General features: G+C 49.4%; 1 protein-coding gene across 1 annotated transcript in view; it reads right to left on the bottom strand.

Annotated features, from left to right (window-relative positions):
• ANO2 (anoctamin 2) overlaps positions 1 to 27,584 on the bottom strand; it is a 317,511-nt gene that overhangs the window by 194,793 nt on the left and 95,134 nt on the right. Inside the window, exons 7-9 of the mRNA XM_063099698.1 lie at positions 24,516 to 24,571; positions 23,331 to 23,372; positions 16,745 to 16,809 (exon numbers count right to left, since the gene is read on the bottom strand). Of these exons, the coding sequence (XP_062955768.1) occupies positions 16,745 to 16,809; positions 23,331 to 23,372; positions 24,516 to 24,571 (163 nt within the window). The remainder of the gene's footprint in view (positions 1 to 16,744; positions 16,810 to 23,330; positions 23,373 to 24,515; positions 24,572 to 27,584) is intronic.

The following is a 27,584-nucleotide window of genomic DNA, read 5'->3' as shown; positions in this document are numbered from 1 at the left end:
AAAGCTTCTATAAAATGATCCTTCATTCTTCGGAAATGTCAGTGTCATGAAAGACAAAGAAAGCATTCCAGATTGAAGGAGACTAAGATATATAACAAGTAAATGCAATGTGTGATCCTAGGTTGGATCTTAGACTGAAAAAATAAATTTTAATACAGGACATTATTAGGACAATTGGAACTTTAATATGGATAGCAGATCATGATATTGCATCAATGTTAAATTTCCTGATTTTGCAAATCACACTGTTAGTCCATGTCCTGGCCTCTAAGCCACAGTGTCTGATATCTTAGGCTGCAAAAGCCTCCACAGAAGAAAATGAAGAGACTTCCATGAGCATATCCTAGCTCTTAACATGTTCAGTCCTTCCTTCCTTCAGTGAACAAAGTGATAGTTGGAAATAATTATCTGAGTATAAAACAATTAGCACAACAACCACAGAGAGAAAGTTAACAGCCACATACATGGCTGCAGAATGATCCTTCACTTGTAAACACACCAACCAGGAAACTCGGCCAAACCCACTCTCTGCCCTCAGGAACTGCGAGTCTTAAGCAAAGTTACAAGGAAGGGCAGGCAGTAGTCTGTGCACATTTTGAAGGAGGCTCTGAAAACAAGAATAAATATGTTCCTGGAAGCAGTTTTGGAAGAGGAGAAAGGAAACCTTGATGATTTTGTGAGATACTGGAATAGGTTGTAAGGGTTGGCCAGCGGGCATCCTTTCCTGGACATCTTTAAAAGAGGGGAAAACCATCTAGGAAAATGTTACAAGATGTAGAATTTTCTTTCAAATACTTCGTCATACAAAATGTGAGAGTATTGTCTTACATGACAGCTATAGCTCAGGTGGCTCACAAAGGCCCAGGGCAGGTGTTCAGCTGGCTCTTGACCCAGAAAGCCCAGGCTCAGAGTGGCTACTATAGGCATCTCTGCCCTCCGCGTCACCACCAACCACAACCTGGTCAAAGAGCATGCGGAGTGTCGGAAATGGATTTTCATTGGTAAAAACAGTGGCCTGTTGACTGGCATAATGTGTAAAAAGGGCTCTCATTTGGTGAAATTAGAGGTATCCAAATATATGAACTGGCTAGACATATTTCAGACCAACTCTCCACCCTTGCTTATATGTATCGATGGAGGCCTGTGTTCTTTGTCCTCAGAAATGAATCCTTAGGCAAAACCTCTAAATGGCCCTGTGTCTAGCTGAGTTTCTGGATTCTGCTCCCCTGATGCTGGTTATAAGAATGACAAAATTCTGTCTCTAGAATTGAGGTGTTTGCCTGGAATAAATCTTTCAGGCATGGAGATGGGCAGAAAATACAAAAGAGCGGTAAGCTGGGGTGTCCTGGACAGGTCGTATGAACTACGTCTTTTTTCATGCTTGCTAATAAATGTTCAGTTAATAAATGTCATTTATTTCAAAACTTCTTCAGAGGTCATCATTGCCTGTCAGAAAAGAATTGCACATGACTGAATTGGCTTACATCAGCTTGCAACCGATGAACAAGATGCCTGTGTAAATGCAGGGGCAGCAGACCAGATGACCTGTGGGTAGGCCTTTTTGTTAATGACCTCAAATTTAATTCCACTGTGGTCTGAGGATAAATGCTGCATAATTTCAATTCTTCAAAATCATTGGAAATTGTTTTATGGGCTAGAATATGGTCTATCTTGGTAAATGGTCCACGTACCTAGGAAAATAATGTGTTTGCTGCAGTTTGGATGTAATCTTCCATAAATTTCAATTAGGACAAGCTCATTCACAATGTTGTTCAAGTCTACCATGTCCTTACTGATTGTCTACTTGTTCTGCCATTTACTGAGAGAGCTGAAATCACCAAATATAATCAATGTATCTATTTCTCCTTTCTGCTTTGTCAATTTTTGCTCCATCTATTTTGAAGCTCTGTTATCAGGTACATACACATTTAGGATTGTTATGTCTTCTTAATGAATTGACCCCTTTATCAATATAAATATTACCCATATCTCTTATAATGTTCTTGCCCTCATGCCTACCTTGTCTGATTTTAATATAGCCAATTCAGCTTTCTTTTAGTGTTTACATGTTAAGTCATCTTCATCCTTTCCCTTTTAACATCATCCATGCCTTTATATTTAATGTGCATTTTTATTAAATCTGGAAATTTCTTCCTCTTAATTTTAATGTTTAGGCCATTTACACTTAATGTAATTATAAATATGGTTGGACTTAAGTCTACCATCTTGCTATTTTATTTTGTACTTGGTCAGGGCCACTGTTGTGCTAAGCTTGTTCTTTCAGGCATTACCTTCCTGTTGTCTAATGTCTAAAAACAGTTGTTATATTTTAGCCAGGTTTCTAGTTATTTATGGCAGAAAAGCTAGTCTTGTACCAGGTACTCTATCATGGCCAGATGTGCAAGTAGGAAATCTATTTTAATGGTTTCTCAGGTGATTCTGGTGTGCTGCCAGAGTTGGGAACCCAAGGGTCAAAAGTTTAAGTGGAATAGTGGAAATGTGAGCTGCTAAATTGGATATAAGACAACAGGAGATGTTGGGAGATGTAAGGAATTAGTGAGCATGGACTCCAACTGAAAATATTCACATTTAATATTTTTAAATCATCTTTTGAACCAAATTTTTTAAATATCTAATGGCTGAAATCTTCCCAGGCTCCCCAGTTTGCAACATCTGTGAATCTTCTCTAGTGTCAATCTGCCATTTAGCATGGGGTTCCCAGAATGAAGCACCATCCTCCGTGATGAATGACAGCTCAAAGGTGGTAGCACCATAACTGCCTGCAATCTGTGCCCATGAGTTCCTTGCTTCAGCCTAAGACAAGTTCATGTTCTGGCAACAAACTGAGAGCTCATGTCCAGCTGTGCTCAACTCACCACCACCACCCGTGTCTTCCACACAATGCCTGCCAGACCCAGTCCCTCTGTCCAGCCTGGTATTGACTGACTTCACATGCACCACTGATTAAATTTCACCTTGTTGGTTTGGGCTCATAGTTTCGTCCTGTCAAGGACATTTTGAATCATAACTCTGTTATCTTTCACGGTAACTACTTTACCCAGATGTGTAAAATCTGATAAGCCCATTTTCGAGGACCCAGGGCTGGTGACTCGACCTGGTGTCCCAGTTCCCTTGCCTGATGCTGGCCTATCAGTCTGTCTTTGCTCTTTATCATCACTAACCCAGGGGAGCAGGGAACAGGAGGAGATTAAACACAAACAAGCAAACCCGGCTCAGCTTGTAGGAAGTGTGGCAAAACGTGGGTGATGCTGAATTTGTAGTCTGCATGTAGGTTTTGTACAAACAGCCCCATGAATACTTCCACCACAGGTAACAGGTAACACTGAAAAGGAGAAGCCAAGGCACCCTTGAGCAAAGCTGCAAAGTCATCCTTTCCATTTGGCTGTCACTCAGAAGACCAAGCTCTCGCACTAATTAGCTGCATGGCCTTGCACTATTGCGTTTTCTTTCCTGAGCCTCAGTTTCCTCATCAGAGGTTTCCTTCTCCGAAAGCTATCATTTTCTCCCACTAGAGGTGCAGCGATGCCTCACCTCCACAAGCTCTTGCTTTGCACTGGCTATGACATACTTTTGGGAAAAGTAATTAGGGAGAACTTTTTCAATCTCTCAAATAATATCCTAAAGTTGTATCTCCCAGTATTTTACGTAAAATCCTCACACATCACTAGCTACATAGCCAAGGTCGACCTCGGGATCTCACTCCTGCCTCACGTCCACCCTGCTCTCATGCATACTCTTCATTCCGGCCACACTCGACTCCTTGCAGCCCCTGAATGACTGTGCTTTTTTACCCCTTCGTGACCTGATTTATGCTGTTCTCCCTGCCTGGGATGCCCCTCCCTCTCTTCTACACCCAGCTTACATCAACTCATTATTCAAAACTCAGCACAGCCATTGCATCTTCTGGAGGCCTCCTCTGATGGATTCAGAAGCCCCTCCTTTGCACCTCCGAGAGCCCACTTTGCATATTCCATCTCTGCATTCATCATGCATCTGGAGGTGCCAGCTGACATCTTTTTCTCAAACTTGAGGGCCAGGAACTTTTGTTACCACTGGTTTCTGCCACAGTGTAGCTGCTTGTGGAACCACTGATTGAATGACGAGTGAATTAATGAATGAGCCAGTCACACTGCACAGTGGCTGCCTACTTCCTCCACCAGAGGGGCCAGGCCAGGCAAGCCTGGGCTCCCATCACAGCATCCTGAGCTCAGGTTGGGCCTCTTGGACTCTGCCTTGAAGCAGGCATCTAAATGTCAGAGACCTCCCTGGTGTGACTCCCCCGGCCTTTCACGCAGCTCTCCACCTTCTTTCTAAATCCCCACCCTGAGCAGGATTAATTAAATGGAAGAAGGACTAGGACATCTTCCTTCCTCTCTCCCCTTACCGCCTCATACCCAAGGAGGAGCCCACTCCCAGCTGTGATGCACAAGAGAGATGCTCTGCTCCCTGGAATCCAAGGAGTCAGGGAAGCCTCCTGGAAAAACATCAGTTGGAAAAATCCATCACGGGCCAGCCCTTCACCAGGCCTCTCCCCTGCTGAGTTTGCTCATTGCTTGAAGTCTACAACGTGCCCGTTGTTTATGTTCCTAACCCCGACTGCAGGGCATCTGCAGTTTCATTTGAGCTGTGGGTAGACAGGGCTGTTCTCTGTTGGAGTTGCAGGAGCGTAAACAACCCTCCAGGCTGAGCTCTGCCAGGCATCCCCAGACTCACCCCTACCCAGGACCTATAAATACCTTCTATCACTTTCCAAGATCGCTCCCGCAGGCCCAGACGGTGAAGATGTCACTTGGAGTGAGGGGAGACAGAGTGGCCGGGATGGGCTGGTAAGGACAGGGGATGAAAGGAAAAAAGGATAAAGGTTGAGGGCTACTGGAGGATGGAGGAGAAAGTTTCAGGGGACCAGAGAGAGGTTTAGGGGAGACACACACAGCTGTGAAGCCTGGAGAGGAGCACGTTCTGCCCGTGGGGTGTGGGAAGCACTGAGCAGACAGCTGCAGGGCACAGCCAGGTCTGAAACACCTGGCCCGGATCAGGCCCTGCACAGAGCTTGGCTGGGCCCACCTCCTCCCCCACCCCCCACACAAAGGAGAAGCAAGGGCAACAGTAAGCACGAGCAGCCCCAGTCCTCCAGAACCTCCCCCACAGGGTCTGCCCACCTCCGTCACCACAGTCCTTCCCGCCTAAGGCCTCTCCACCTGCACAGAGCCCCCAGAGGATGAGAGGCCGACCCTGGGGAGGGGACGATGAGGAACAGGGAGAAGAGTTCAGGTCAGGGGACACAGCGCAGGCACGTTCCTGGCTCGCTCGCTGTGGGAAGCCCACTTTGCATCCCACCCATCCTCGCTGCACACCGGTCCTGCCCGCCTGCACTGGAGTTACAACCACCTTTCACAGACCAAGCACCCTTGTCACATTCACCACACACTGCTGCCTAGAGGTGACACACTGCTGGCTTATGTCACTGGATGTGCAGATGATAGTCTCAGTTTCTAAGAAGGCAGCATCCCCTGACCACAAGGCAGAGGGGCCCTTCCAGTCCTCACACACACACCACACGCACACATGCACACACACACACACACCCTGCCAGCACCTGGACAACTCAGAGCCATTTGGAGTAGTAGTCCCCAGGCTGGGCCTCTGGGCTTTCCCGGACAGTCAGCTGGCCCTCATGCCAGGTCCCCTGCCATGCAGCTGCCATCCACCCTCCGGGCCAACAGCCCCTGAGATGCCTTGCAGACTTTCACATTCATCGTCCAGAGCTTCTTAAGTGCCTCTGATATACTCCATGTGTCCCAACAGGAAGACACACACACTCATCAACTCTACAAAATGCTCCAGATGTGATCAAAGCTGGAGAGGCAAAGGAAAACAGAGATGGGGGTGTTCAGGAAGGGGTAGAGGCTGGAGGAGGGAAGAGAGAAATCCAGGCACGTGGGGATGCGAGATGCCCCTGGTGGTGGTGAGTCCAATGGATGGAGTCCAGAGCTGGGATCTGGTCCCCTGGGTTCCAATCCCTAGTCCAGTGTAGTCTCCCTGTGACACCTTGGGCCTTGCCGCCAGACCAACTTCAGGATTGCGATTCTGTATTGTACAACCTTAGAAAGTTAGCCCTGGAAGGGATGTTACAGATCACCTGGCCTACCCTTATTTTGTAGGTGCGAAGGTAATGTGTAAGTCCACCTGCCTGGAGCATCACCCAACACCTCTAAATCCCCACATCCTTCTGCCTCCCAGGTCACCACTATCTGTATTAAATTCCAGCTGGTTATAGTGACACAGATTAAGGAGTCCTCATTTGGAAGTGGCCTCGGGCTTGATATCCCGGTCCCCTTGCCTCCTTAGTTCTGTTAGAGAATTTAGTTCCTGTTTTATAAAGTGAGGGAATGAGTCTGGATAGCTTTCAAGAATCCTCCCGGATCTAAGATTCCTAATGCCCCATGGTCTAGGGCAACACCTCCTGATGGAACTAAATTGGTTTTGTTCCAAAAGCCTGGTGCAGAAAAGGCACACAGTAAATATAGTGGATTAAAATTAACTGAATGATATGTTCTTTTAAATCTCTATCCCGAAACATCAAGTCTCTATCCCGACCGGATGGTGAGCAGCCTGCGTCTGGGGGCTGTGCCTCCTGTTTCTTCCACAGTGTCCCCACAGAGCTAATGGCGGGCTGCTGGATCACAGATGACCGAACTTCCTTAACCCACAGAAGTCAGCCCCTCAGAAGAGCTAGGACATCCAGGTGGGATATGGTCCCACAGGACTGGACAAAACAAGGAAATAGACCATGGTGAGTAGAATGAGCAGAAGCGAAAGGGACTGAACCAGAGAAATCTACACCTGGCATCAGGCGGGGAGTCCCGGAGAGGGAAGGAGGAACGCTTGGTGTGTGGCGATCCACGCGTTTGTGCTGAGCTTGCCTCCCTGACCCGGGGCTGAGGACTGGGCGGGACATCAGCCTCAGCAACGGCTGCCATTGTGTTAGGGCTGACAATAGCTGGAAGTCATACCACTGCTCCTTCCCTGCTCCACACTGAAATGCTCCAGTGAAAAGTTCAAAACCCCAGTCCTCCCAGTCCCTGTCCATTTCTCTTGACTAGGTTCGGTTGAACAAGGATTCTGTGAAAGAAACAGGTGAGGCTGAGCCCCTCTACAGGCTGAGCGACAGAGGCTAAGTTCTAGTCTCTTCACGTCCAAGCCAACCCGTTTGCCAGGGGCAGACAGCAATCCCTGGCAATTCCCCAACTGTCAACATCTTTGAATACCTCGAGATAATCCTAAGAAGGTACTAGAGGAAGCAGCCTCCCAGGGGGATCTCAAAGTTTGGTTTCTCTCTCTCACTCTCTCTCTCTCTCTCTCTCTCTCTCTCTCTCTCTCTCTCTCTCTCTCTCTCTCTATCTGTCTGTGACTTCCAACCCACAAAATGCTGTGGTTTGCCATTTCTAAAACGGAGGCATGTGCCTGTGCAGAAGCCTGGGCGTGCCGGGCTAGTTAAATCTAGCTAGCTTGCGGTGGTTGTTGTAACGTGTGTTCCGCTGATGTTCCCCGATGTGTTAAGGCATTTTCTGTTTATGTTGGTTACATACCCGTGTGGTATGGGTGGAGAACATCACTCCAGGGAATATCATTAGCAGGACTGGGGAGCTCGGGGTTCCAGAGACACGCAGTGCAACAGTGGCTCATGGGATCAAACAGTTGGGCTGTGTCCATGGTAACTCATCCCAACGTCAGTCTCCTGCTCCTTCCCAGGCAAGATCAGTCCTTCAGATCTACCTGAGCCCTTTGACTCGCTCCCACAGACAGAATTGCACCTGCCACCACACAAAAGCCTAGAGGTTTTATGGAGGAGATGCAACTGTCAGGGAGAGGAGCTACAACAGGTACACAGGGGCTAAATGACCTGCCCAGAGCTTCCCCAGGACAGAGGGTGAGTGAAGAACTGAAGCCCTGTGCCCACCCTTGCCTGCACATCCAGGGGTGCAGTGAGTCCTGAAAGCCTTCCTGAAACACCACCCACCTAAATTCCAGACAAGCCATTAGAAAGCAGCTCCTGTGTTCCCCATCGGCACGACCCTTTGTCTTGCTCTCTCTCCACCCTGTCTCAGAAATCTCCTCCAGCCACTGCCCTCAGCCCCCGTGCTCTCTCCTCAGCCTTCCTTCTGCCTTAGCCCATTCTTGAGTCTCCTCTTTCAATGTCTTCTGGCCAAGAACGCTTTAATCTGAACCTGGTCAATCTCCCAAGCATGTTTCTCCTCTCTGTCAAATCTCTGCTTTCTACTTAAAACTCACCTGTGCCATAAGTCTCATCTTTTTCTAATCAACCACACCAAAGCCAGTTACTAAGCCCTTCGAAACCTTTCGCTACCTTGCCCCAGCCCTGCTCTGTGCAGCTTTGCACATTAGTTACCTGCTGGGCGCCACTTGACAGCTCTGTAACCTACGTCAGATGTTTTCTTCTGTGAGTACCTTGTGTCCCATCACTATTCTTCAGGCTTCCTGTTTTCCCTCTTCTCTGGAGCTTCAATATCATACCCAGTATAAAGCTCTGCATGCAGTAGACCCCCGATGCAGGGTCTGGCTCTTAACAGACTCTGGCTCTCTTTTAAGAGGACATTTTGATAGGCTGGGTTTCTTGTGACTTCTCAAAATGAGCAAAGAGGGCCAAACGCAGCTCTGCACAGCGAAGTCACCCTGTTGTATGACACTCACTCTGGTCTCACCCCTGAGATCCCTTGACCTTCAGAAGAATCATCTCACTCTCACTGGGAAGCAAAAGAAGACATTTCTGCTACAAAGGCAGACGCTCTGAAATTCCCACACCTAACAGGAGCCAGGGTCTGGGACGGACTGTGGGAGCATCTTACTTCATGTGCAGTGCTAACTTGTTTGGGTGTCTGGTTGCCGAAGCTGCAATTAAGACACAGCAAATTAGAGTCAGGAACAGAAGCTACTCAGTTGACAAAAGTAAGAAGTGACAGCTGACAATCTGACAACATAGAAAGAGTCAGAAAAAAGAGACTATAAAAAAATAGAAATGAGAAATCAAAAACATGGCATTCCGGGGTTGCTTAACAGAGGCACAAACAACTCTATTCGGCTCAACAGGCCCTGAGAGTGACACATTACTCCTGCTAAGTACAAGGAGGGATGTTCACAAAGATGACCCCATCTTAAGGCAGAGACTGACATGGTCAGCGTGTCCTGCCTCCCAGGAGGCAGCACCATGGTTTTCCCTACAGGATTGGCAATTGAGGGACTGACACTAGATGGCTGGAAACCCAGCTAGCCTAATATCACTTTCAGCCACATCGCACATAAAAAAACACTTTTGAGAGTCAGACGGGCCTGAGTTTGTGTCCCAGATGAGCTCACTCTGTGGCTTTGGGAAGCCTCTGCCTCACCAAGCTCAATATCCCCCTCTGAAATGTGGTAATAATACCCACTTTGCAGGGCTGCTGTGAGGCGCGGAGGTCACGCACACAAAGTGCATCATTACGGTGCATTGATTCACAACAAAAAACATAATCTTGATCATACAGCAGTTGTCAAACTTTCTTGTGCTAGAGATATGAAATTCTGCTACTTCAATGAATATTACTTTTTCCTCCCAGAGAGCAGATAAAAATAGCTTCATTTAATCAGCCTATAGCTGGTTAAATAGTATTCATACAACACTTCATCTTAGTCCTCAAAGTAATATCGTGGGCAGGCAGGACGGGTGCTGTGATCCCTATTTAACAGCTGAGGAAACTGAGGCTTGAGAGAGAATGGTTTGCCCAAATATTGCATCAACTGGAAACAAAGCTGGAGCTAGAACTGAGTTGTTTTCACTCTTAACCTCCTGCTCCTACTCTAGAGCCCTGTCCCTAGGCGAGTACATCAGCGTTAGATGAACACACACGGACACGCTACCCGTCTTGTCATTTAGTGAGCATCCGTCTCGCTCTTCCCCACCTTCCTCCCAGAGTAGGGGGCTCTTACCCATGTGAGTCTGTCTTCACGTGAATGCCTCCCAGGTCTTGGCTGATCACATTACTTTTCCTTCCATGAAATGTTTGCACCCTGGCTGAGTGTCCTTTAGGTGTGAGGACCTAAGTTGGACACATGTGAGGCTTTGCCATGATCTGGTAAATCACCAAGTGATGTGATCCTAGTTTGGCTTCTAAAATGTTTTCTGAGAATTTCAAGGGTCTGCGGTACTGTAACTCATCACAAGGATGTTTCTAGAAAGAGTTAATCAACTCCAAAGGCCTTTTCCTGAGGCATAGCTGATACCTCTGAGCCCACCATTACAGATGACCGGTTTGGGGTCAATTTTCCCCCAGGATTTTTCCCACATGATGTTTTTCTACAACCTCACGGTTACTTTTCGTAAATTTTCTCCAACAGTTTGTCCCTTCCTTTCTCAGGAGAGGTCAGTAGTTATCTGCAAGCTGGGAGAGTTCGCTTTGAACTTAAGCTCCTTGAGAGTGGGGTCATGTTAATTCATCTCCATATCCCCAGCACCAGCGTCTGGCACTGCAAGACACGTGTTGGCACAGTGACACCAGGTCAGGAGCATGTCCGGCTCCTTGACTGAGTCTCCCAAGCCTTTGAGTCCCAGGGAGAATGGTCAACATGATGAAGCTGTTTGAGGAGCCCACATCACGTGAGGAACTGTGGAAAGGCCCGGGAGTGTTTGGGGTGGAGGGAAAAAAGCTTAGGTATATGAGAACTGTAGGGATACAATAGCTATTGTTAAATATTTAAAGGATTGACCTGTACTACAGGGTTCTCTTGTTCTGTGTGGCTACAGGAAGCAGAACTGGAGCCAAAAGAGGAAAGTCAGCAGAGTTGTCATTCTGGCTCCATGACCTCCTAGTGGCTAGAAATGTCCAACAGAGAAACAAGCTGCCCCTGAGGGAAGGAGCTCCCTATTACAAGACAAATCAGGGAAAGGCTGGGCGTTTACTAGGTGAGTACCTGCCAGAGACATTGTTCAAGCCTTCCTGCCAGGGCCAGGCACGGAACCATCTGACCTCTGAGCTGTGTTACACCTCTGTTATGCCATCCATGGTTTGCTCCCAAGGGCTCTAGATAACTGACAGGTTATTGCACACAACGACCAAGAGGACACAAAATATACAGCTTGTCATATTTTTCAGATTAATGTCAGCTTCTACTCCTCCCTGGGAAATAGGACATGACGTCAGGGGTTGGAGGCAATGAGCTGGTGAGCCTGACAGCTCCTTCCTTCCCCAGCTCTGCCCGTGGGATTCTGCATGGCCACAGGGAATGTGTACAGCCTCTCGGTGTCCTAAGGTCCACCTTCTGTGTGAGGCTGGGAGGCCACCCTCAGCGACCGAGGCAGTCTCATGCTACAGTCTTGAACTGGAGCTGAGAGCATCGTACTCCAACTCCTGTTCACGTTGGTCACAAGACCAGCAGCCTTCCCGCCGAAAGGTGCCACCTGGACAAGGGTGGCACTTGGTGGAGGAGGCAAGAAAAAGGAGCCTGAGATAGAGCCCTGTGCCCCTGGACTTCATCACACTTCATCAACTTGTATCCTGATGTATAAAACGGACCAGAATACAACACAGAATATTACCGTCCTTGTTTCTCTCTCACCTCAACCAGCTGCCACCTGCTTTTCTCTGCTTACTGTGCTCTCACGCCCTTCAAGGAAAAAGGAAAACATTCTTTGGGCCTATGAGGTATTACTTCTTTCCAGGCTGCAAAATGTTTCTCAGTTAAATCCAACCCTCAAATGCTAAGACCCGTGCAAATGCCACGGTGCCAATTCCACGCATCATCTCTCCTTAGCCTCCCCTTGGGGGTCCAGCTTCATTTCCTTCCAGTCCTGGATTCTCTGCTAACTAATGGGGCAGAGCAAGGCGCATGGGCCAGGTTGGGAGAGAGCCCTCACAGATGAAGTTTGCTCGTCAAGTCCTTGATCTGACCACTCCCAACCAAAAGTGAGGAAGGATCTGGCTTTGGGTGAATGCTATTTGGGGCCATCAATGTCAGGCTGAACAATAGATCCATATACAGGGCAGTGCAGGCTGGCAATAAAGACACACTCTTTGACCTCAGTCCTTCAGAAAGCAGCATTTCTGTTTTAAGTGCCACCACTTTTCCAGGACGTCTTCCCTTATTCTGCTAGTAGCAATTACTCTTCATCTGTTGTCCCTTGCTACTATGTTTGCTCATCATTATAGTCCTTTTAGTCCTCACTCCATTCTGTCTTGCACACAACTGTCTCCCTACGTGACTGCTAGATCCAAAAGGCCACAAACTCTGCCTTAATCATTGCCGCACCTCCCCATATTGCCGAGCAAAGACACTTGCTCATTGTAAGCGTCAGTAGTAAACGTGTATTGTATTGAGCTGAATTGCCTTTCTAAATCCCAGTGAAGGATCAAGGACAAGGCAGCAAGGCTCGGGAAATAATTAATCATGGGTTGATCCCCATTTTTCTCTCTCCGTTCCCTCCCCCCAACCAGCCGTGGCCAGTCCTTCCTGAGCCTGGCCTGCTGAGAAGCTTCCTAAGAAAGAATGTGGCCTCCTCTGTCTCCCTCCTGGAGGGATGTGGAGGGGTCCATTTCAGGAGGGTAGAAGTGGGGCCCAGAGATGGAGAAGGGATGGATCAGACCACGCAGTCTGCTGGCGGCAGTCCTGGAGACACTGGCAAGGATGATAACCTGTATATTGCAGTACGAGGAGGGAGGGCCAATCCGCCAGGGTTCTGGGCAGCTCCCCATGGCTGGGGCAGGACAGGGCTGGGGTACTGAGATGGTAGACATGGGTAGCAAGGTGGGGACACAGTGCCACCCAAAGGCTCCTGAAATGGAACCCCCATAGTTATCACTCTCAGATCCTTGTGGAAGCTGTTCCATATCTCAAGGCTTCAAGCAGGGTCTGATCTAAGAGAATTCCAGAGCTGCTGCATGGATGAGCTTCATACCTGGGGCCTGATTGGAAGTGCAGGCAGCCTCACTCAGGAAGTGACCATCCCCAAAAGAGGTGGGAATGCGTTAGGACGTTTACCATCTCCAGTCTGCAATCTTGGCTTAGTGCAGTGAATGCTCCCAGGCATTATCCCCTTGGTGAATTCCCCAATGTCAACAGGTTGAAATTACCCTGAGCCTAGTAGGCTTCTGGAATGTTCTCTTGCTCATGCTGTTATGGGCAGGCAGTGGCAGATGCTTAAAAATAAAAAAATTTTGTACATCAGTTTCAGCAAAGAAAAGTCAGGAGCTAAATAAAACTCAGAAGATGTTCAAAGTCTATCGTTTTGCCTCGTCTGTATCAAGACCTCCAAGCCAAGAAAGTTCTCCTGTGAGCAGACATTAGCAAAATGAAAAGACAGTCCATGGCCCTGATTAGTATTGGATCAGACCTGCACAAACCCAAAGGCCTCAGGCCTCCAAGTTCCCCCAGAAAACAGAGGCTGTTTACCTCCTGGGTTCCTGGGGCATTGAGCCAGAGCAGTGCAGACAGAACTCTACTCCTCCAGCTGTGAGGGCCCTCTACAGCTTCCTAAGGGGCTAGAAGAGCCACTTCACTCCAGCACAGGCATCATCTCCCCATTTTCTCAGTCACAAGCTATGTTTCTGCCAGGGCACAAGTGTTGCTGGCTGGAAGTACCCAGAGGGATCCTCAGGGTTGGGTCACACTTGTTCACCTGGGTCTCCACTGGACATATCCCTAGGGAACCTTCCTTCCAGGCAACTCTTACACACACAGACACACACACACACACACACACACACACACACACACACACTCACACACACTCAGCTCAGGCCTGCAGGCTCCAAGGTTTCCAGAGCAAAGTTAGGAGTCAGGGTGGAGAGCCCTGTGGGCTGGGAGCAACCCATCAGCAGTCTCACAGTGCAGCCTGCTGGGCACAGACGACGGTGCAGCCAGGTGGAGGTGGGGACCAGGGGTGCAAACAAGGGCATCTCATCTTCTGTCCATTGACTTTCAACATCTGAGAAGGGAGCCTCAAACCCCAAGACTCAAGATTAAGCTGTAAGTCCTGCCGAACGGGATGGAGAGCTAGTCCTGGGGCTTTCAACGTGCAAACAGATCTCCCGCCCCCCTCGGCTCTCAACTGCTCATGCATGTGTTTTAGAATGTTCCAAATGATTGCCATATGGCAGGAGCACTAGGCTCCAGAGGAGAAACAGAAGCTCAGTGCCAAAAACAAGGAGCTGAGTGCCCAAGGAAATAGACGGGGACAGCTCAGCCGGGCCTTGCGTGAGTTATCGTGTTCAACTCGGAGGAGCCTCCCTGCTTCCGACGGTCTATCAGCACAGACCGCATGAGCACAGCTTCCACATGTGGCACAGACAGGCCCAATTCACACTAGGAAGTGGAGGATGATGGCTCTGGGAGAGGAGCCACAGCTGGACTCTGTGACAAGTGGGAACCCACAGGTGGTGGCAGGAAAGACGGTGAAGAGGCGGGGTTGAGAGATGGTGCTGCGGAGGCACCCACAGGACTCAGCGTCAGATTGGCGAGTGGGAAGTGACAGAGAGGGCAGCCAGGGATCACTGAGGCCCCAGGCTGCATGAGGAGGGGAGGGGAGGCCTGTGACAGAATCAGAGAGCGCGAGATGGGGCGTGGGAAGGGGTGCGAGAGGAGCAGCCTACTGCGAGCTCTCCCCACACGCGGCGCCCAGTTCCCTTTGCCAGCTCTCCAGCGCCTTTCCATGGCCTCCCGGGCTTTGTTTGCCCAGCTATGCCTCTAATGCACCTTCCCTCTCTCCCATCCCTCCCCCACCGCTGCCACTTTCTTTCCAGAAGCTTCTTGAGGTCAGAGAGCTCCTCATGCCACTGGGTAGACAACGACCACCACTGCCCCCCACGCGCACTACCCAGGTCCCCTCCACAGCCTCCTGTCGTTCCCCTCCAGCCTTCCTCTCCCACTCGACCAGCCAACGCGGCCTTGCCCAGGGGCCCCAGGAGCTCCCTGAGCTATCTGATCTGAGGAGCCAGGAATAGCCTCAACTCTGCGCCAGCACCCCGTGCCCTGTCTAGACAGATCTGAGCTCTTCATCCTCAGGAACCTCCAGGCCCCAGAGCAGGGCTCCGCTCCAAAGGCAATCCTTCCCCTGAAGGTGAGGCTGCTTTGGTGGCCGAAACCCAATGCATATTGGAGCCGTTTCCCACTTAGCTGGCAGTGAGTCACCTGAAGTCTCTGGGGTAAAGATAGGGCTCTCCGGTAGGGAGAATTTTTATCTTTTAGTCATACTTCTAAAAAAACAAATGGGTAGTTGGAGAAAACAGGCGACAGAGTGGGTGGCCACTTGAGATCCAGAGAGAAAGATCAAAGCCCACCAAGAATGGAGCAAGAAGCCTTGGTGTGGCCCAGAGAACAGTCTAGGTGGCCCATGCCACATAAAAGGGAGCCAGGGAACGAGCGGGAGGTGCTGGACGAGGGAGCCTCGGCCACAGGCACCCCCTGCCCCTGCTGCCCTCCCTGCCCTCCAAGTACCTCTCTTAATGGTCTTCAGCTGGAACACACACCTGCTTTCAGAAGACATCCAGCCAAGCTCCCAGCTCCCCGGGAGGGCTGTCACCTCTCTGCGTAGGAGGTGAACCTGCCCAAAGTCTGGCCTCTGTGCTTCTTTCTTTTTCCAAGAAGAAGCTGGAATTTCTCCCTCTGGTCTCAGTCCTCTGGCTGCTGCCCCTCTCATGATCCCAGCCCAGGGCTAACAGCCAGGAACACACTACCTTTGCAGGCTGACTAACTAGTTCATCAGAAGAGCCACAGCGACTGCGTGGCAGTGGGTCCACATGTCAGTCAGGGTGCCTCTTCCTACAGTGCCAGTCCCCTGTCTCTTCCAAATAGGCATATTCTACCAAAGTAGCTCACAGATCCCTCAGTTCAGCCTCCCAGTTTAGGACGACCAGGACCCTGAAGACCAAAGAGGGAATGTGGCTTGCCCAAAAACACAGTAGCACTTAATGGCCACCTGGACCAGGACCCAGGTCTCCGGACTCCCAGCCCAGTGTTTTCCCACTTCATGGTGCTGCCACCCAATAGTCCAGCTGTGTGGGAGGCTGGGCTCCAAAAGCATATTGGGGTTCTAGAGCCCTCAACCCATTCTGGAGTAGTCAGACCTACTGCATTCTAGTAAGTTCTTTCAAAGGACTTTTCACCAACATTCTATAGAAGCTGGGAACATTTTCAAGGTGCCAGGCAAAAAGACATCATTCTGGGGACAGTACTGTAGGGAGGGATTCCAGGACCCAGTCTCTCCTTCCTTTTAATTTGGAAAAGACTTAAGAAGCCCACACTGCCTGTCAGGCCAGGCAGCTTACTCCCTGCGTGACCTGCCAGACCTTCCCTTCCCTCGGTCGGCACCATGGCCACTCGGACGTGACCCAAGAATCTGGTTCATCCAAGTCCTTCCCTAGGACAAGATGAAGGACAAGAGTAAGAGAGACAGTTCTTCACCCTCCCAAAGAGCGGGCAGGGGAGAGACCACAGTGAGGCCTCGAGGTGGGGGTCACAGCATACAAGCTACGATGTCTCCCACCCCACACCTTCCATCTCCTTCCCTGTCCCAGCCACTCCACACCCAGCAGACAAGGAGCAGGGCATCACGCACCCCAGCAAAGCTGATCCCTCTGCATGAACAACAGGCTGCCAGGGGCCAAGAGGGCTGACAGTATAGACGTCAGGATTTGCATCTTTAATATCCTCCCAAGAGCCCCCTCCCACGTCTTACCTGATGAGGTCAATAGGTTGAAACTTATAAAACACTCCATAGCGTGCCCATTCTTGATACAGCAGCTAAACAAGAAAGATAAGGAAACACATTAGGGGTGGAGGGGGACAACTATTCACTTTATTTTGTCCATCCTGGCAAGTCCAAATGTTACCCGTGAAGCTGGGCTTCCGGGAAATTCTCGTGAGATATACACAAGCCTCCAAAGGCAGCAGGCTATAGAAACTAGCTTCTTCCCCAAGTTGAGGGGACCTAAATTACACACTGAGGCAGTCCTGCACCTGGTAAGCATAACCCCTCCTTCTTTATTCTGTCGTCTTGCCCAGCTCAGAAAAATGAGCTCTGACATTTATTATTCACTCATTAAACAAGTATTTGTTAACATCTCCTATGTGCCAGGCACTGTCCTGACACTGGATACAGCAGTAAACCAAACAAAGTCACTGCTGTCAGGAAGCTCACACCCTGGTGTGGAGAGACAAATACAAACACATAAATATACAAGATTTATAAATGCCATGAAGAAAAATAAATCAAGGTAAGGGGTAGAGTGTGAAAGAGTGGGGTGCGGTGCTGTTTTAGATTGGATGGCCAGGAAAGGCCTCTCTGAGGAGGTGACATTTGAGCCAAGACCTGAAGGAAACAGGGAGTGTTCCAGGCAGAAGGACACTCTTCCTGTGCAAAAGCCCTGAGGCAAGTACCTGTGGCATGTCCTAGGAAGACCGGGAAGTAGCAGGCATGGGGAGAGTAACAGGGCGTGCTGTCAGGAGACACCAGGACGGCCAGATCATTAGGGGCCTTGCAGGCCCTGCTAAACTCTTTGGACTTTGAAGGAAGCCATTCTGAAGGAATTTTGAAGGATGCTGGGGGGAGGAAGAATCTGATTTAGATGCCCGAGGTTTCGCTCTGGCTGCTGCGTGGACAACAGACTGTGCGTGAGCAGAGAAATAGGGAGGCTACTGGAATGATCCAGGCTGGAGATGATGGCGGTTTGAACCACGGGGGTGGTGGGAGACACAGTGAGAAGCACTTGATTCTGCTTATGCTTTAAAAGTAAAGCCAATAAAATTTACTTTTGCATTGGGTGTTGGTAGGAGGGGTGGAACCAAGAGCTCCCTTTGGGAGGCGTCGATTTGAGATGGCCCTAGGCTTCTGCGTGGGGCTGTCGAGGGAGCAGGTGGATATAAAAACCTGGAGTTCAAAGGAGAGTCCAGACAGGAGATGTAAATTTGAAAGTTATTGAAGAAGAGACGATTTCCAATCATTAAACTATGGATGTAATCACCAAGGAAAAGAGAGTGGGTACAGAGAAGAGGCATGAGGTCTGGGCCCTGGTGCTGCGAGGTTTACAGGTCAACGGGATGATGAAGAACCAGCAAAGGAGACAGAAGGGGCAGCCAGGAGGAAAGTGGAGAGCCAGGAGAGTGTGGGGTCTTGGAAGCCAACGGAAGGAAGGGTTTTGAAGAGCAGGTGGTGGCAAGCTATGTCAAATGCTGCTGATGGGTCAGGTCAGATGAGCACGGGGAAGTGACCCTCGGACTCAGTGACTTGAAGGTCATGGATGACCTTGACAAGAGTGGTTCCCATGGAGGGCAGGGGCCAAGCCTCAGTGCAACACATGCCACAGGTCAAGGGAGAAAACAGTGCATACCAAGCACAGCAGGCCTTGCCCTCTCAGGATGTTTTCCCAGTAACTTTGGCAGAACTGGCACATGGACAAAACTCCAGGGGCAAACCATGCTTTGTGATATTTTAGTCTCAAACACTTGGCCAGCAAGCTTCACTGACCATCCACCAGTAAATAAAGTAATTTAGGAATGAGCCATCATTAGACCTCATCTAGATATGCATGCTGAACAGATATTGGCACTCATTCAAATCATGTCTAGATTTGACACTCATATGCAGCCATGATTTTGTTACGTTCTTTATGCTCCTTACACACTACACGGAATTCACAAGGAAATCTGACAAAGACAACCTACTCTAATCAGCTACATGGGATATCCAGTTGAACATCAGCCATACAGGCAGCCATCCTTTCCACCTAAGAATCTTTAAAGACATGACATTAAAACTGAAATGAGAACTGGCATTCCTGCTTAATGGTGATAGACTTTTATTGTCATAATATCTCCCAGCAACAGCAAAATAGAACCAGAAACTACACACACCTGTGGAGCAAACTGCACCCACAGTTACCACCATGTGCAAAAGAGGAAACCCAGACACAGAAAGGGTTACGCTTAGTACGGTGGGCAGAGGACGATCTGAGCTCATGAGCACTGATGCTGTTCAGTCCAGTGCGGTGGCTCCCAGCCTAACCTTATTGTTATTAGTACATCTTCTCCTCTTCTCTCATCTCGGGTGCTTCTACTGCCCTGGGTTTTGATTCCCTCCCCTGAGTGCAAACTCTGGGCTCTCCAGCACCTGGTGTCACCGTGGCGTCATCTGTGGCCCAAAGGGAGAACAGCTTGCGTCAGGAGATACAGGCATGGCCCCCTCGAGGGCTGTGGGACGCCACTGCTTGCCTCACAGGCTCTGATCTCCAGAGCAAATTTCTCCCCAAGTACACATTCAGCCAAAACCTGAGCCTGAGAACACTTCTCTGCCACTGCCCTGGAGGGAAAAACTGAAAATGCTCCAAGAAGCCACCATGTCCCAGTCGACTCTGACCCAAACTGACAGCCAACCTCGGAAGCTTTGCCCCCGCTGGATCATGAACCTGCTATAAAAAACCTCCAGAAAGTCCCTTTCTTAATGTGGTATCCTCTAAGCACAAAGCTAGAGCTACAGCTTATGGATTCAGGTGGGGATGAGCCACGGACACTGTCTGAGCTCGATACAGAAGGGCTACATGGCCACAGGGGAGGGAATCACCCGGCAGCCCCTGAGAAAGACAGTTGAGCCACAGAGCTCCAGACCGGGAAGGCGGTGCAGCAGCATGCCTGATGCCCACACGGCTCTGCCCAGCCAGCTCACGCACCCTCTGTCACTTGCAGGGGAGGCAGGGGGAGGAGGGAGTGCTACAGACCCTCCATGATCTCTAAAGATGTTTAATCCCACGTGGTTAAGATCAAGTGGATCGTGCTGAGCTCCAGGTCCCAGGGTCCCAGAGCAGACTAGCTGTCAGGGTGAAGAGAGACATGCTCTGGAGTCATGGCCCCGTGAGGACTGGCACGGGGTGAGGAAGGTGCAGGGGACAGCCACAGTAACTGGTAACAGTCCCTTTAAACTTGCAGAGTCCACAAACTTCTAATGCAGCTCTTAACAAGTCCACATTCTCCCTCAGAGTTACAGCATGTCCTCTCCTCACCAACTGGCCAAGTCTGCAAATAAGTCACCTTCTAATGGACCACGCCTTATCTAAGAGGCCCTGGATGTAATTCCAGGCATATCTGTCTGACCTCAAGCCTTTGTGGCAGGAAACAACCACCCACGCTCCACCTGATGGATCGGAGCATACAAGCTGCAAGTTCGGCTCCCTAGGGATCACATTTGAAAGAGGGTCATCAATTTAAGCATTTCATGAGACTGTAGAGGTACTCATGTTACAGCCCTTTGCACTGACACTTTGCAATGCCAGAGAACAGCAGGATATTTGGGATTGGGGTCCTCCTTGGGGCCGCAAGCTCCTCAAAGAGTAGCCACACCTGAGACAGGCAGAAGATACTTGCTGCAGACTCCTCAGGGCATTCATGGGACAGGGGATCCCAAATGGAAGAGACTTGGGTCCTACTCTCAGGTCCTCCACCAACCTGCCTGAACACTTGGCAGGTCTCAACTTCTCCATCTGATAACACAAGCATCCTGTAGCACAGCAAAATTAATCCTCAAGCAAAACAAAGAAGGAAAGTGTCCTTCTGGTCAGAAAGGGAGACTCTTAAAATGCAGGACAAAGTATCCTCACACCTTCTTGTGCAGGTCACTTAATAACTACCCACTACAGAAGACAGCCACCTGCAAAGGCTGCAAAATCCAGGACCAAGGGTTTTTAAAGTGCTAAAGAACAATCACATTCCAATGCTGCATCTTGGTTCTCCCCTGTGAGTAGGTGCAGAAGCTGCCAGGAGCCAGCAGGGGACAGGCAGTCCTTGGAAGATGGTACACTCACTTCCCTGGCATCCTGCAGGCACCAGGCAACTTTGGCAAATGTGAAACTAGGCAGCTGCTGGAAGCCAGGAGGCCCCATCTGCCGCCTCCCTCTTCCTGCTGCCCTGGCTTCTAGGAAGGCAGGAAACCCCTGCTCTCCAGAGGGAGGAAGCCTCTTCTTAATTACCCTCCAGGATGCGGAGAGAGAGATTTCCAGCCCCTACCTGGGGCTGACTCATTGGGAGTGCACAAGTGCACCAGGTAAGCTGGAGGGAAGGACAGCGCCATTCTCCAGGGCCTCCCTGATGCACTTGCCTGGAGTCTGCCTGAGAGGAGCCTGGGCCTCGGGGAGATCATGGTAACCATGACAAATTGCAAGGAAAAGCGACAGAGAACATCCAGGTGCCAGCAAGGTGGGCAGCTTGGGATACCCCTGCAAATCATCCTTCAGGACCTGAGAGGCCATCCCACACTGCAGCTCCCAAGCCTCCTCTACTGCCTCCAGCTCCAAATGCAGCGAGGCCTCCCTTACGCCTCATCAAAACACTTCCTGCAGCCATCTCGAAGAACACCAGACTGTCACAGAGTAGGAAAAACAAATAAACATGCCACACATACTTGCAGATTTTTACTCTTTCTTCTTTAGGATACGTGGTAGGCACCATGCACATACCACCAAAATGACAGAAAATAACCCAGCACTGTATAGAGAGAATTCCTCCTGCTATACAGAAGCAGCTGTATCAACATGACTGAAGAGCCCTGGCTGGGAACTGGACACCAAGGTTTTCGTCCTGACTTCCATCATCATTGGACATAGAAACCAGTCTCCTCTCCTGGCAGGGTACCAGTTTCCCAGCGCAGATGGACAGAAGAGAGCTTGTACTCCCACTCACGGAGCTCACGTCCCCAACCACTACCTGGCAGAGCAAAGTCAGGATGCCACGTCTGGCCAGCACACCCAAGGAACAGCCAAAGAAAGGGTTCTCTCGTCTCTCAAAGTCACCTGTTCACCTTCACGGAGCATCCTTGTGACATCAACATTGGGAATCACCCAAGCAGCAGCTCCACCTGGCTGGCCTGCCTCCCAGTTTCCTCCTAGCCTACCAGCTGAGGTGTGCACTGACATCATCATACCAGCCAAAGCAAAACACTTTCCGGGAGGAAAAATTTTTTATTAATAGGTATTGTTGTTAACAATAGCACAATATTATTCCAAAGACAAATACTCTTATATTCTGGATAGTCTACAATTTCCTCTGTCCATTAATGAAGCCACAGAGAGCTGATTTCTCCTGTGGGTTACTCTGTGTTCCTGGTCTCTGTAATGTTCCTAGACAGGCTGGGCTCACCACCACCCAGCAGGAGGTTTCTTAGGCAGGCAGTGAATGGGGATCACCATTTAAAGGGGAGGAACGTGAAATTAGAGAGTGGGAGGACAGAAAATAGGTGGGTGAGAGAGGTGAGACGTGGGGAGGAATGCTTCCGCCTTTTCCTTTAAATCTGATGCAGGGCTTTTCAGGAAATTAAACACCAAGACTATTAGCATCAGATAGGAAACAGATGAGGTTAAGACATCGAAATACTACAGCAGATTCCCTGGGAAGGCAGAGAGAGGACATGTGTAAGCAATCATAGCAGTATTTCTGGAAAAGACCTTTTATGTTTTTAATACTTAACACTTCATAACAGGGACTAATAGGCAGGATAAAAAGAAGGCTGCTCACAAGGCAACTTGGGGGATGAATGATTTTCCAGGCAACAGAGTCGTGGGGAGGAAAACTTCTTGAGCTTCGATTCCTCATCCCCCCAACCCTCGCCCACCCTCCTGCTCACTAAGGTTGCTGAAGGCTGGGAGAAGCTGGGTGGGACGATGACATGAGGGGATCACGGGATGTGTCCCCTCTAGAGAGGCCGGGGCAGTGCTCAGTGCTCAGGCCACCGCAGGGCAGGGGCACATCCCTGATCTCAGAGTACAGGAAACAATAAGCAGGCTGAGAGCAGGGCTGGGGAGAGCTGTGCACGCAGGGCTTGGACTGGCATTGGAGGAGTCCTTCTGGAAGGACCTCTAACTTCTAGCTTCTCGGCATACACAGAGGGACAGAAGCTCTCCCTCGGATTTCTCGTCTGTAATTTGGTAGTGGCTATATTCCATTTGCCATCCTAGAGGATAAAAAGAATAATTTAAAGATAACCCCAACAAATGCCGTAATGGCATGCATAGCCATACGTTTCAGCAAAGACACTGGATTTGAGAGGCAGAGGTTTCCCAAGCCCCATCTCTGTGTATTGTGCCCAGGCACTAAATGCCAGGAGCACCCCCACACGCACTGTCATGGCCCTCACATTTCCAAATGCCCAGGGGGAGGGGCAGCTATGGAAAGACTGATGAAGAATAGATGAGCAGGAATATAGAACACCTAGGACTCTTCCAGCCAGTCCCACGCCCATCCATGGTCTCATGTGCCCAGTGCGCCCCAGGCAGCAGGCTTACCTTTCTGTCATTCATGTCATGCCCTGGACTATCATATTCACCCTGTGGGAGAAAAAGGGGTGCCAGATAAAGCCCATGGAATTGTCAAAAACAGATGCCAAATGAGAACGGATTTTCTTCTTTATTTTCTAATGTCATCCCTTCTTTCATTCCCACTTAAGGAAGATCAAAATCATGCCTTGGTAAGGGGCTGATACTCCATTTGCTGAGTCTTCTGCACTTGCTGTGTTTGCTGGGATAACTTCCCACACGAAGAATGCTTCCCATATGCTTCAGAGCTCAGCCTGCACCTCCCCACAAATGCGATGGCAGAGCCTGTGCCTCTGAGTGGGTCAGCATGTCATGTGGAAAGCCCCATGCCATGACGCGATCACCCCTGCCCACAGCCAGAAGGACTTAGCCCTGCATGTGCTGCAGCAAAGATGTCAGTAAGAAGGACAGCCCCATCCAAGAATTCTTGTTGGGCAGTAGGGACCTCAGCAGTGTCAGGCGGCACCAGTGTGGGACAGACGCCAACAATGTGACCGGTCAGGTGGGCAGGGAAGCCGTGGAGGCGCTCAGTCCAAGAGCCGGTTAAGTTCCTTGTGAACAGTCTTGAAGACTGTCATTACACTGTGTCACAGGATGTTCACAATGTTACTCCCAGCCAAGGAGAGCTTTAATTACAGTCATTCTGTCCTCTTTACTTAACCAAACAGTTGGATAGGGACTCGAGTGATTTTCTTCAAAAAGGTTAAAATAAAAAATTAATGCTCTTGCATTAACCTGCATATTAAGGATGAGGAAGTCCATGTCTGCATAGAATGTCATATACAACATGTCACCTTCAATCCATCAGGGCTCTGGCTGTCCATGTTGTGAATCACCCAGGCCTCAGTTTCCTTTCTGCTCCACCCCCCCCCTCACACTCCCAACGTCTCTTGCCTTTAATCACCCACAGGCCATGTCTGTATTTTCACACTTTCACCAAACACAGAGGCAGAGAGTGCAGGGAAAGCTCAGAGAGAAACCAGCTCATTTTGCCAGCAGTGGGAAAATCAAACTGGGGACTACTGTCAGCGAGTGGTACTGAGTCAGCCAGGGTGTGTGGGTGTCGCTCTCACTCCAGACCCGCCTTGCATGTGCTCGGCCACCACAGCGCCTGTGGGGGACATGGCAGAGAGCCTGTGATCAAAGGGTACTCACGTCGTGAAGAGGGTAGGCAGCCTCATAGACGTTGCTTGCTATGAGAGAGTTAATCCCTACAGAAAAGGAAGAGGAAGACAGTAACTCCAGGGCAGGGGTTCCCAACTTAACCCTTGCTTTTCCATAAACATGAAACACACTCCCACCTCACAGCTGAGAATCACCATCGCCTCCTCTACACCCTTCCAGTCTAGAAGTTTCTGTCAAGCTTTAGCTCTTAGTAGAAGAACATTTTTCACTTCCCAAATACAAAGTTATGTTTTAATATCAAATATGCTCTCTCAAACTTCACCTCCCTCCCATCCTCAAAGATTCAGATCACTCCAGTCCAATAACCCTCCTCTCCCGCCCCGCCACCCCCTCCACCACCACCACACCCACACCCGCCACGCAGAATCTGCATGTCCAGGGACAGCTTAGGAACAGTTACATGCATAACTTTAGTTATACTCAATAAAGGTGTGTGTCAGAGTACCCCACCTTGCTGTATCTGAACTCATTTCTTGCACTTTCCTGTTCCTTCACAGGCGGGGCTTATGTACTGTCTGTGATTCTTCTGCCTGCCTGGACTGTGGCCTCCCTGAGGTGGGGGTAGTTAGGACAGCAGTTCTCAAAATGTGGTCTGGGGAATGGAAGTCCCCATGACCCTTTCAAGGGGGTTGTGAAGTCAAAGCTATTTTCGTAATAGTCCTAACACATTAATCACTTTTTCACTCTTATTCTCTCACAAGGGTGTAGTGGAGTTTTGTGACATGTGATGACATCGTCCCCCTGATGACCAATGTAATGTGGACTGGCGTATTCTTGTGCTTTAAAAACTTCTCAGTTTTCACTTCTAATACAATAAATACTGATCAATATAAGCCAACTAAACAAAAGCACTTTGGGTGCTCCTAATAATTTTTAAAAGTATAAAGGTGCCCCGAGACCAAAAAATTTGAAAACCACAAGAGATTCATTTTTTAATTCCAACAGTATCTCACACCACTTGCACATAGCAGGTCCTACTAAATTAACGTTAAATGAGTGAATGGCTCTAATCCTCTAACTACAATATAATCACAACAGACAAACTTCTGTCCAGCACAAAGTCATTGTTATCTACTTGTTCCATTCTTGGTTTCACTCAGAGACTATAAAGTGGTCTGCATATTGTCTGGGACAGGATAGTCTGTCCTGGGTCACTGGCTTCCAGATGGGAGGGATTATAGCTCACCAACTTCTAGTACCAAGCATCCTGCTGTACAAGGATCCACATTTAATCCTGGAGAGGGAGGAGGAGGGGGAAGTTTCTGGTACACAACGATTTCCTTCATCTCATGCACACTTTCTGCCTGAACCATTCTTTCCAGAGACACTGTAGACAGCAATGAGATGAGATAATTGTTTTTGGAGGGAAAGAGGTATGATGTCCAAATGCTAAGTAATCTGCATTTGCATGGCTCTGGATAAATGATGAGGTTGGATAACAGATCTAAACAACACTGACTCATTAAAATTCATGGTTTCCACCTCCCGTTCCCACCCAGTACCCCACCCACATGCTCAGAGACCACAGAAGATCTCAGACAATCCTCTCTGCTCCATCAGCCTCCTCTTCCTCCAACCTTGCCTCGATTCCTCACAGTTCTAGGAGGTAGGATGCCACAAAGACCACACCATGGGCCCCACGTGGGAGTGGAGACCCGTGGGAGGCTGCCAGAGGTGCTTGGTGGAAGTGGCCACTTATAGTGAGTTGAGAACTGAGTGTTTTGGTGCTGCTGCATCATCAAAGGGCCAGTCCTTTCCTGGTTTTATGTTTCCTTCTTGGCACAAACACAAAATATGAAAAATAACCTTGGGGGGTGAGAAGAGTGGAGGAGGGTAAAGGGAGTGCAGACAGGGGGAGGGTGACCAGGAGGTTCGATGAGCTGCAGATTTGTCTTTCTGACAAGACTACTATTTCACTCTGAGCACCATTAATCAGTGCAAGAGCCATAACCACAACAATGCAAAGCCACCCTACAGTAATCAAAGGACGGAGTCCTGAGTCAGAAGGGCGTTTAGCTCAAAGCTGCAGAAGTGCTGTTGCCACAGATAGAGTCTAAAGCATCACAGGCAGGTGGGACCCAGCTAGACGCACCCCAGGACTCACCACACGCTCTCTGCACTCACCCACCATAGCTGCCATGGCCGTTGTACACACCCCAAAGACAGCCCCAACACTGCATGGAAAAAGTTAAACAGGTGTCTCACCTTCTTAGCTTTTCTGCTAATTCTCAGCCTCACTTAGCACAGTAGCCAAGTGTCTGGAAGCATTAGACTGACAACCAGAACTCCTGGGTAGGCTGCCAGACTCTCAAAAAGGTCTCAAATCACTGGGGCTCTAAAGCTGTACACCCTAACCCCACCTCCAAAAAAGCTTCCTGTCAGTGGCACAGCCTAAAGCCTGTAGCTCACTTCACTTCTAGGACATAGTTAGCTCGTGGTTTTGTGTCCCCCAAAGGCCTGCACAGTCACTCCTCTTTGACCTGTGTCTCTCTTGGCACCTAGTTCATAGCTGGGAACACAGAAGGGATGATTGTCGTTAAGAGTCACCCAGCCCATGGCTACCATCATTTCAGTATCACAGACACCCAGCTTCCTCACTAGGTACTTATCTGGCATCCTGTGCTGATAAAGAAACTTTGAACTCTAGCTGACCAGTCTCCCTTCTGAGGCAGGAAGCCCAGGCAAACGGTCCTGAGTCTTGGAGCAAAACTTCAAGCTGTGAAACCAGAGTTGTCCCACCTCAGATAACTAGAACCCCCACATGCTGTAACTGAATGTCTCTGTCCCCCACGGCTGTGTGCCTTCTACCTCTCAGGTGATGTCATACGGGCAAATCCCAACCAGTACTGCTGCGGGAAAGGAGGACAAAGAACACGAGAGAAGGGAGAAGAGTTGAAACGTATCTATTCATCCACAACTTCACCCAAGAGCAGGGATTGCTTTGGCCTCTTGCTTCACCCACAGACTTCAGAAACCAAGATTCTGCCCTCAAACAAGCATGGAAATCAGTTTGAAAGAAGCAGAAAATAATCAAACGTT

The sequence above is a fragment of the Cynocephalus volans genome, chromosome 1, assembly GCF_027409185.1.
Source record: "Cynocephalus volans isolate mCynVol1 chromosome 1, mCynVol1.pri, whole genome shotgun sequence".
NCBI lineage: Eukaryota > Metazoa > Chordata > Mammalia > Dermoptera > Cynocephalidae > Cynocephalus > Cynocephalus volans.
This window is presented reverse-complemented; position numbering and strand designations above follow the sequence as displayed.